This window comes from Pelodiscus sinensis, chromosome 24 (genome assembly GCF_049634645.1).
Source record: "Pelodiscus sinensis isolate JC-2024 chromosome 24, ASM4963464v1, whole genome shotgun sequence".
Taxonomy (NCBI): Eukaryota; Metazoa; Chordata; order Testudines; family Trionychidae; genus Pelodiscus; species Pelodiscus sinensis.
The window spans coordinates 21,021,015-21,032,512 of NC_134734.1; the positions used below are offsets into that span (position 1 = coordinate 21,021,015).

At 47.7% G+C, this 11,498-nt stretch overlaps 1 protein-coding gene across 2 annotated transcripts; it reads right to left on the minus strand.

Moving 5' to 3' along the window:
- Window positions 1–245: 245 nt before the first annotated feature.
- Window positions 246–8,439, minus strand: LOC142819600 (uncharacterized). 2 transcript variants are annotated; one of them, XM_075907782.1, is made up of 6 exons: window positions 7,919–8,439; window positions 3,590–3,922; window positions 2,649–2,960; window positions 1,827–1,937; window positions 1,393–1,448; window positions 246–606 (listed from the first exon to the last, which is right to left on the minus strand). In XM_075907782.1, coding segments are annotated over exons 1-6 (909 nt in total). In that variant the 5' UTR covers window positions 7,920–8,439; the 3' UTR covers window positions 246–510. The 2 variants fall into 2 exon arrangements, with proteins under 2 accessions (XP_075763897.1, XP_075763896.1); XM_075907781.1 differs by lacking the exon at window positions 7,919–8,439 and adding an exon at window positions 4,173–4,298.
- Window positions 8,440–11,498: the final 3,059 nt, after the last annotated feature.

The window sequence follows — 11,498 nt, forward strand, 5'->3', positions numbered from 1 at the left end:
GATACAGCCTCCCCCTGCCTATGATACTCACCACTTGTGGTGCTGGACATGGCTTTCCCTCCCTCCCCATAACAAATCCATGGTGATTACTAGTGTACAGCTGGGGAGCAAAGGCTGGCTGGGTGTGGGCCAGAGCCATGGAGCAATGATACTTTGTACCAGCTGCCCATCTGCCCAGCCAACGTTTGCCCCAGTTTACCTAAATCCGAGGGGAAGTGACCGTGTCAAATCTACGCAAGGCCCAGTGCGTTCGCAGGCAGACAAGGTGTTTATTGGCACAAGAACAATCTAACTAACCCCCAGACACACACATACACCCCTTTAATTAGCCGTAAAGCTGCATCCCTACAAGGGGCTTGCACTAATTTAACTCACTTGGCTTTTCTCCCCGCTTTGCTAAATCGGCGTAGAAATGGAGCCCGACCACCCCCGGGACCCAGGAAGATTGTGGCTCATCCCAATTGGATCTGCAGTCGGTTTCCCAGTTCAGCTCTCCCTGTACCAGGTAAGTCAGGATTTTTTGCTCTTTCCTCTCGCCGGTCGCTCCACCGTGCCCAGGCCAGGATGCCTCAAATCAAAATCCAGCTGACAGTATAAGATTCCATCCTGTGTGGAGACATTTGGTAAAATTAGCCCCCCAACTTGTAACACAGATTGATACAAAGCAGGACAGGACTGGCCATCCTAGTGAGTGCATCTTCCATCGGCCGTATTGAAAATTCCCTCGTATGCCTCTGCCTTCCCTATAGTGATTTATCAAATTGGAAATCATCCCTGCCCTCTGACGTTAAGACCACGGCTAGTGAGAAATTTTGCTCTTACGGGGCCTTTCTGTAGCAAATTTCAAATGGCTTTAAAATTGTATTTCTTTCTTTATGGTACTTATCTGCACCCCGTTATTCTAATATCTGAGCACCTCCTTTTTAATGTATTTATCACCCCCTCCAATAGGACACCATTAATGTCCCCATTGTAGATATAGGAACTGAGCCACAGTGCGGCTAAGTGACTTGCCCAAGGTTATACAACAAATCTGTAGCAGAATTGACACTGGCTCTCCCATGTCCAGGGGGGCTGGCCCAACCTTTCTCTCCCTGTTAAGGGCTAATGACCTCATATAATGTGACAGACTCTGCCCTGAAGATCTGACAACTGAAAACAATAAATGAATCCTCCCAGCGTTCCCCTGATTCTCCCTACTTTACAGATGGGCAAACTGAGGCACAGAGCCATATGGGGACTTGTCCAACATCATGCAGAGTTCCCTCCCCCACCCACCATTCTGCTACTTTTGCCATCAAATCCACTGTACAGATTGATCCGTCGAGACCCCAAAGTGAATGGGAGCGTTTGAAATGTCTGAGACAGACAGTGACAGAGAAAGTTGGTTACCTGCCCTACCCGCTGCTCCTCGGGGACAGGCGGTGCTGAGCTTCTGGGCTGGACTCCTGAGACAGACAGACAGACAGAGACATCCATAAGGCCCTGATCCAGTGGCCCCACCATCTCCCGTGCAGGGTGTCCCTTAACCTGCCTCTCCCAGCATGGGCGAGACTTGAACCCACCTCCCTGTCCTCTCCAGGGAAAGGACCCCCCCCTCCCTGGGGGAGAAAAGAAAAGAAAAAAGAAAGGATCAGGCCCACTGCGTTGGGCCCGATCCTTCTTTTGAAACGTTCCACGGACCCCCTGCAGTACCGTCACAGACCACCAGGAGTCCGCAGACCACAGGTCGGGAACCACTGACCTAGAGCATCCCTACCCAGGGGATACGCCCAGGAATTGGATTTCACACTGCGGGAGTTTGGGGGATGAGCTGTGGGCATTACCTAGCATCCAAGGGCAACAAATCCAGATCAGGCTCAGAGGCACCGTCAAGAGCACCAAGGTTCCCACTACGGCCAGGGTTATGATGGACAGAAAGCATCTATTGTCAAAGCCTGCGGAAGAAGCAGATATAACTGGCTCACTTTTTAAAAGTCCATGCTTGCACAGCCTGGGAGGAGCGGGGCAGGAAACATTTTGCTAGTCCCATGAATATTCTCCAAATACTGAAACATGTTCCTGTCCCGAAGTGGAAGAAAAAAAATCTGTGCTTTGAATTTCTGCAACCCAAAAATCCAAAACAAAGAAAGGACCAAAGCCCAACATGGGTCAATGAAAATATTTTGTTTCAATTTGGAACTTTTCTTCTTAACCTATTTTTAGTCTGAATTTACTAAAATTCCTCCATGAAAAGATTTCACTTGAAAAACTGACAGTTTCTGGTTCAGAAAAGTAGAGAGGGACCTTTTGGCAATTTTAAAACGTTCCTCCAAAAGTGTTTTGAGTCGGGAGATTTAGCCAAACTGCCTCCTGAACTGTTTTGATTTTGACAAATTGACATTTCTTGGCAAAAGAAGGTTAATTGAAAAATTCACCCACCAACTCACAACATAACAGTACCTCTTCTTTCCCGTCTCAAACATTCCCTGCATGTCTCTCTACATCTAATTAACTACGAAGATTAATACTGCCAGCTTGCTTTGATGATCAATTATTTACTTTTTTAATATATCATTTCAAAGCTGCTATGACAGAGCGTATGTGCCTTGGGGATAGCTTAGATCTTACACCCCTTTCACTCCAGAAGCAAATATAAAATCACTCACTTTCAACATGCCTGGCACTTTTCTTAACACTCTTGCCAGAAGAGTTGAATTTGACTTCACAGGTGAGAATTTTCGCACTGGTCCAGGTGTCCATCAGGATGCTAATGTGACTTATGAGCATTAAGGATCCATCCTTTGCTTTCAGTGATCGCACCAGCCCCTGTTCCTGCTGATCGCCAGAAATATTCCAGGAAATCTGGACTGGGTTGGAAATTCCATGGACAATGCAAGCCAGATCAGCCATCCCAGGGGAGTTAAGGCCAAGCAGGGATGGAGCCAGAAGCAAAACCCAGCTGCTGGTGGTGTAGCTGTCTGAGCAGAATAAAGCAGAGAATTTATTGTTCCATCCTGTGTCTGACTCACAACAGACCTGCCACCTGCTTATTATCTAATTAAGGGCACCAATTTTACTTTGTTAACAACTGTACATTTCTACTGAAGTCGATACCAATTACACTGGGGTAAGTGACCAGCCCTCAGGAATGCTAAATAAGACGGCAATCCATTCAAAGTAGAAAATTCTGCAAAAAGAATTTGGCTCATGCATTCATATACGCCAGGTAAGAAACATCCCCAATCTGGCAGCAATAGGGATAAGAGTGAAACTAAGGTGCTCAGAGATCTGCTGGAGGAAAGCACTAGGTGGGTTTATTATATTATATTACTTAATATTTATTATTATTGTTGTTATTATTATTATTCAGATGCTCTTTAAAATAAATCCTGTCACCTTTGAACATTAAAGGAACAATTTTTAATTGACTCCCCCGCAAATTGCAGAATCAGCTTCTTGACAGCTCTGTTTAGATTTCATTTTTCAGCTTAGGTTCCCCTTTTCAACCATTTCAGCTTTGAAAATTGTTCCATTTCCCTGGGGTTTTTAAACGCCTCTGCATTGTCAATCACTGTTCCCCTTGAGTTACACCGTTACCTTTCCTTACCCCCAACAATCAGAGTAGATCCATTGTCGAACTTCAGATGGCTGCTGGATTTAACGGCACAGTAATAGTCCCCAGACTCATCCGCCTGGACGTTGTAGATCTCCAGCACCAAGCCGTGCATCTCAGCTTTGCAAGCAAACTTACTTACATTCTGATCATTTAAGCATTTCTTAATGCAGGTGAGTCCTTCATCTGCCCTTCTCCTGTACCAATACACCGAAATGCCACCCCCTTCCAATTTTTCTTCGGAAGAACAGGGGATCTTTGCTGTAGCGCTAATTTCGACAAACAGGAATCGCTGCGTCTGGTACAGAGATAACCGTACTCCCAACACTGCAGAGATAAAACAGGGTATCGTTATTAACCTCCTTTCTTCTACAGTTACGGAATAATCTAGACACTAGGAATTCAAAGGAATTAATCTTCATAATGTTCATGCCCTGCCACATTGCCTTGCTAGAGATCATGCTAAGACTACATCAAACCATCGGGATCTGATAAGTCCTCTGAGCCCAGAACTGGAGATATTCCACTTTCTCAGTCCTAAAGGTAAATGCTCTAAGAAGTGCAGAAAGGGGTTTACCCATGCAAGACAAGAGCAGGTATCTGACAAACGGCATCTCAGTAGCAGTAAGTAAATTAGCATCCTGCATCCCCAGCTCAGGGGCTGCTGTCTGCTGTACTGCGAAAGAGTCCAGTAACACGGGCAGTGAGTGAACGCCTCCCCGGGGGATGGGCCGTGGTAGCGACTGGTACCATGGGTAGGTATTTGCTCAGAAATCAAGCTGGATGGGGCATGCCTGGTATTTCCAAAGGTAGGTGGCCCTGTTATGTGCAGGTGCTGGATTATTTCTTATCGGTGCCCTCCTGGTTTTTAATAACTATCGGCATCCCCGGGGACCCAGCACATGGAGTGTAATCCTCCCAGACACACACACACACACACGCTCCCTCACTGATTATAAATATGTCCTTTGCTCACATCAGATCTACAACTTCCAAGTGCCTAGAACTGAAACTGGCTCTGGGAGGAGGCAGGGGCTGCAGACCCCAAAAGACAGGACTGTCCTATTGAAACTGCCACCTTCCTCACCTGGTTCTCATCGGTGTTAAATGAGCAGCGGCCATAACGGCCCCACGTGCTGTCTGCGAGTTTTAAGCCCCAAACCTGCACTGAGAATTGAATGGGCAATTCCCTGTGCTCGCACAGAACCCTGTCAAAGTCTCGGTAGTCATGGGCGCCGGAGTCTGACCACGAAGACCTCAGAGCAGGAGCAGGACTTTAGCCCATGTGTCCAGCATGAAGTTTTTGTTTGTGGTAAGGTCAGAGCAGGGCCGGCCTGAGGGGAAATGGGGCCCTGGGCAAACTTGTGGTTTGGTGCCCTAACTCCTGTCCTGGCGCCACCCATTTCTCCTGGCACCCATGGGCTTCCCAGCCCCTGCCCCCGCATCCTGGGCCCCCTTTACCACTAGCCCCTGCACAGTGTCCCCTTCATCCCAATCCCTGCATTTTCCTCCCACCTGCACCCTCAGCCCCGTGCCCCGTCCCCATCCCCATCCCCACGCTTCTGACATGCCCCGGCACACTGCCCCCAGGTGCAGCTCCCTCCACCCCCTTTGCCCAGCAACAGCCATGCCCAGTTGCCCTTCCCCCTCTGACTGTGGCGCCCTGGGCATGGGTCCAGTTTGCCCAGCCCTAAGGCCGGCCCTGGGTCAGAGTTTCCTTCAGACTCAGGGAAACAGCCCAGGGCGGCTGATTCTCCATCACCGTGCTGACTGACCTGCCTCTTGCACTGTCGCTCATGCCGGTGCACGATGCACGCGGCTCTTTGGCGAGAATGGTGGTGTCCTGCACGGATATTGCACAGGGGTAAATCATAGAATCCCAGGGCTGGAAGAGACCTCAGGAGTCAGCGAGTCCAGGCACCCACCCCAACCACATCATCCCCGCCCGGGCTTTGTCAATCCGGGACTTAAAAACCTCTAGGGATGGAGATTCCACCCCCTCCCTAGGGAACCCATCCCAGGGCTTCCCTACCTCCTAGGGAAACAGTTTTTCCTAATAAACAACCTAGTCCTCCCCCATTGCAACTTGAGCCCATTGCTCCTCGTTCTGCCATCTGTCACCACTGAGAACAGCCTCTCTCCATCCTCTTTGGAACCTCCCTTCAGGAAGTTGAAGGCTGCTCTCAAATCCCCCCTCACTCGTCTCTTCTGCAGACTAAATAAGCCCAAATCCCTCAGCCTCTCCTCGTAGGTCATGTGCTCCAGCCCGCTCATCATTTTGGTTGCCCTCTGCTGGTCCCTCTCCAATGTGTCCACATCCTTTCTATAGTGGGAGGCCCAGAACGGGATGCAGTACTCCAGATGTGGCCTCACCAGTGCCGAATAAAAGGGACCAATCACATCTCTAGATCTAAATGGCTGCATGTGCCAGGGAGTAAGCCCTGAGCGAGGTGTTTTGTGAGAGGGACTGGGTGAAATTTGTCATCCAAAACCATTTGGTTGGCGAACAATGCTGATTCCAAGACGCCGAACGTCTGGGCAAATTTGTGTCCGTTTTGCCAAAGTGTTTTGATCAAAAAGTACCAAAGAACTTCAGGAAAACACTAAACATTTCAATTTTTCAGTTCAAAATGGCGTTTCCCCTCCCATCCCTCCACCAATCTGGTTTGGAAACAAAATGTTTCATTCTACTCAAAACAATTCTTTTCAACGCTTTGGCTACGGCTACACTGGCCAGTCTTGCGCAAGAACATATGCAAATGAGGTGCAGCGATGAATATCGCCAGGGCTCGCCAGCCGCACAGTTTCACGCCGTTCTGCATTCTGCACATGAGCAGATTGCTCTGCGCCGGCTCTTCCGGGTTGTAATCTACTCACCACGGGCGAGTAGATTACATTATTTGTCGAGCCCTGAATATCGCCATGCCTCATTTGCATACTTAATGAGCCGCCCTTTTGTGCAAGGAGCTTTTGTGCAAGAGCCGTTCTGCCGCTCATTTTCAGGAAGGATGGCTCTTGCACAAGAGGGGGTTTTTGTGCAAGAAGGAGCAGTTGACACTGCTCCTTCTTGTGCAAAAGCCCCTTGCGCAAAATGGTGGCTCATTAAGTATGCAAATGAGGCATGGCAATATTCCTCGCTGTGCCTCATTTGCATATGTTCTTGTGCAAGACTGGCCAGTGTAGATGTAGCCTTTGATTTTGGCAGAAAATTTTGAAACAGTTTGTGGTTGGGTGTGGCTGTCAATTTTTCCCCACAATTGCCAGCAAATGAAGACATCCCTTATTCTCCCTGCTTGAGTTCTGAGGCTATTTCACCAAGAGGAAAATAAACCACCTTTGCAAAGTTATCCAAAACGGCTTGGGTTGCCCTGATTCTGATTTAGGGATGAAAAGGGTTCACCGGTTACCCGGTAAGCACTGCCTTACCGGCATACTTACCGGCGTAACTAGTTAACCGGTGTCCGGCCCAGCCGGAGAAGACCCCCATACACGGAGCATGGCAGGCCGGTTAATGGGTTAAAAATACAGTTTAACTGGTCAACATTTAAAACGGGATTTTACATCCCTACTATGATTTAGATATAAAAGGAGCGATATTTTACTCATCTATCAGAAAAGCGGAGTGGAAGTTTGCAAGGCTGCAATAAACAAACGAACACAGCAGCGGCTACAGCAGGGCTACCCAACACACGGCCCACGGGCCATATACATCCCACGTCCCGTTTGTTTGCAGCCCACGGTGCAGTTTAGATTTACGCAGGGCTCAATACGGTGCCCGTGGGTGGGAGCCAAAACAAAAAAGTCATCAATAGAATGGTCTTCTGTTGATATATGTTTTAGCAGTTAAATTCCTGGACTGTCATTGCTCATTAAAAGTGCTGTCATATGGGTGGAAATTGGATTACTATTGCATTTTATTAATATCAGCAGAACTGACGTAAATAGGGCCTTTGTGGTGTATAGTCTTGCCTTCATCTTTTTATTCCTGCCCATCAGTGTGAAAGAAGCTATTTGCATATATTTGCAAATATATTTGCATGTATATGCAACCACACTTAAGTTGCGGCCCTTGGCATGTGCTGAGAATATCATTGTGGTCCCCGGGGCTTCCAAAGTTGAGAAGCCCTGGCCTACTGGAATAACACACAGGGGCTCCGAGCACCTAAGCCAGGCACAGTATAGGCATATCTGGCTTAGATACTCATCTGGCCCAATTACCATAATATCTGAGCCTCTCGTAGTTTTTCACAACCCCCCTGAGAGGCCCTGCAGAGCTATTATCCCCATTGTACAGATGGGGAAACTGAGGCACAGCATAATTACTTGGTTTGTCCGAGGATACACAGTAGGTCAGTGGCAGAGCTGGGAATAGATCCCAGGTCTCCTGTGTCCTTATACAGTGCCCGGCCCATTAGACAATGCTGCCGCTCCATGTGATATTTTCAGAAGGAACAGAGGAACCAAGGAACCTCGGCTGTCCTTATTTGGCATTTGATGCGCCCTGTTCCACAGGCTGCATGATTTCCGTGTGAGTATCCGGAAGCAAGAATGGAAAGAACATGCACTGTCTTGAATTGGATTTCGGAACGAGCTGATGAAGCAGGCTATAAAAAGCGCTGCGGGTGTGACCGCGCTTTTCCCTGGCCTTATTTAAGCTTTAAAAGTGCAATAAGCGAACCACATCACAGAGTCTGTGGCCTTGGACAAAAGGGTGAGTCAGAGCCCCAGCATGACGGTCAAGGTGAGAATTCAAAGAACTCAGGTCTCCGTACGCTGAATGGAAAAAAAGACACAGCCAGTTCTGTATTATTTCCTTCCTGGTCTCGCCTTCAATGAGAACTCAAAATAGGATGCCCAAGTGAGAGAAGGTTTTGAAATACTGCTCGCTGGGTCTGTGCACATGGTGGAACCTAAAGGAAATTAAAGTGTAAGAGTGAGCACCGCACAGCTGAGCTGATGTCATCTATAGGGCAGGATGCGTTTGCATAGCATCCGCTAGCTTTGCAAAAGGGCCTCTCTTGCAAATGTGAGCTAACGAGGAACGGAAGGTCTCAGGGGACAGGAAACGGGCTTTGGAGCCTTTCGTTTCAAAGGCCTTGTCCAGAGCGGACTGGGGAATGTGCCGATGAAAAGATTTTTTCTATGGAAAAAGCTGATTTGTCCAAAGCAAAGGGAAAAGTCTGATTTCAATGAATCCCCCAGCTAGAAACGCAAGAGGAAAGAACTGTTTGGAGAGCGTTAGGATGCCCCATTTTGATGTTGTCTATGTGAAGAGTCTCATTTTTCAGTTTGAAGCGACTTACTGTTTTGAAATTTCAGTTGATTTACAGGAAGAACAAAAGGGCAAAGCGAAAAAAGGGGCAAAATTGAAATGAAATGTTTCTATGGACCCAATATTAAAAAGTCAGATGTCGGTTTGCAAATGTTTGTCAATATTTCACATTTTCATCCTAATTCTAGGTGGGGGAGGAGTCAAAAATATTCAAAACAACGAGGAGTCCTGTGGCACCTTAGCGTATGCCTACACTACAGAGGAAGATCGAAGATGCCGCTGTCAATCTTCCAGAGTTCAAATGAGCAGTTAAGACATCTAATTTGAACTGAGAGGGGCGCTCCAGTTGATGCCGGTAACCCTGCTTTCACGAGGAGGAAGGGAAGTCGAAGGAAGAGTGTTCTTCCTTCAACTTCCTGCAGTGTGGACAGTGCCAAAAGCCGAGTTACACTACTTTGCCTTCAGCTATGCAATTAATGCAGCTGAAGTTACACATCTTAACTCGACTTTGTCCTGTAGTGTAGACACATCCTTAGGCTATGTCTACACTGGCGGGTTATTGAGCAAGAACATCTTGCGCAAGGGTTCTTGTGCAAGAACTCTTGCGCAAGAACAAGTCCACACTGCCACGTGTGAGATGTGCTTTTGCGCAAGAGCATCTATGGCAGTGTGGACGCTCTCTTGCACAAGAAAGCTCTGATGGCCATTGTAGCCATAGGGCTTTCTTGTGCAAGAAACCCCTGCCACGCATCCACACTGCCCTCTTGCGCAAGAGCTCTTGTGCAAGAGAGTTTACACCTGTTAGAAAAGAGCGTAGCTCTTACGCATGAAGCCCTCTCTTACCACGCTGTACTGTAAATCTTCTTGTGCAAGAGCGGGTAGGCAGTGTGGACGCTCTGCAGAAGAACAGCCGTTCTCGCACAATCACCCTCCAGTGTAGACATCGCCTTAGGGTACGTCTACACAGCAATATTATTTTGAAATAACTTAGTCCGCATCTACACAGCAGGCAGTTATTTCCACATAATGTCAAAATACTGTCAATCTAGAGGACTTCTTACTCCGATTCCTGTAACACTCACTGTACGAAGAGGAAGGGAAGTCGGAGGAGGAATGCTCTGTTTCAAAATAAGCTATTTCGAAATAAGCTACACAATTGACATAGCTCAATTTGCATAGATTATTTCCAGTTAAGACCTGTGTAGACACACCCTTAGAGACCAATGAAATATATATAGTATCATAACTCAAAAACTCACTGAATGGGAAACACATTCCCTGCCCAGCTCTAACTTTGTCTGCAAACTAAAGATGTCCTCCTTTAGCTATTCCAGTACAATTAAATGGGTACAACACCCCTTGTCAGTAGGAATAAGTAGGAATAAGAGATCCTCCGGAAAAGGGATCGCGCCAGTCTAGACGCTTTTTTCCAGCTTTTCCCCAAGCCGGAAAAAAAGCGGCGGCCATGTTTATTTAAATCCCGCGGGGGATATTTAAATCCCCCGCGGATTTCCCTATTCTGACTTACCTGCTTTGCATGACTTTTCTGGAATTAGGGGCCAGTCTAGACGTAGCCCCAGTGTTTAAAACCAGCACGAGCTAATTTTCTCTCCCCCTGGGATTCCTTTTTGTCTTCCGTTGAGATTGTTTCACTTTTTGCTCCCTGCCTTTGTGACTTTGATTTTTATCTGCTTAGGTTTAAGTACCCATTCTCCAGAGACTTACTGATTCTTTGTCTCCCACCCCCCTCCTTTATTCTTTCTCCCCCTCTCCCCCTTCCCCTCTCCTATTTATTTTGAGTATTCACGTCCCAAACTCATAACTCCGGTCATCTGAAGAAGTGGGCTGTGCCCAAGGAAGCTCATGTTGCCATCAACATGTTTTGTTAGTCTATAAGGTGCTAGCAGACCATTTGTTGTTTTTCTCTGTATGGCTACATCTACACTGGCAGCTTCTTGTGCAAGAACTGTTCTGCGGAAGAGTTCTTGCGCAAAAGGACTTCCACAAGAGCGTGTCTATACTGGCATGTGCTTTTGCGCAAGAGATGTGCTTTTGCACAAGAGCATCGTGGACGCTCTCTTGCGCAAGAAAGCTCTGATGGCCATTTTAACTGTAGGGGTTTCTTGTGCAAGAAATTCATGTTGCCTGTCTACACTGCCCTCTTGCGCAAGAGGGCTTATTCCTTGTGGGGAGAGGAATAACTCTTCCAGAAGAAGTCCTGTGTTAGAAAAAAAAACTGCCCCCACCCCAGTAAAAAGTTTGGCCAGGCCGCTCTTGCTATAGTGGGCTGCAGTACTCCTCTGGAGAAACCGGCCGCAGCCTTCCTGCATACCATTGCCTTTAGAAAAAGGGAAGGTGTGAAAAGGGGAAAATAGCCTCAGACTCTCCCACCCGTCACCTTGGCGTGAGAACTGCGGGGCTTACCTGGTCGCTTGAAATCTGCTCAGTTTTGGTCCAACCCCTGGGACACAGACCCCCACTTGGTGACCGTTGGGCCATATATGGTAATATGCAAGTGCGGGAAAGCGATGTGCAGATTTGGGGATAAATACCCATTGCACAGTTCGCTCGAGGAGGTCTTCGCAACACACGTACCACCGTGCGTGTGCCTTCCCGTATACTTCAAAGCAC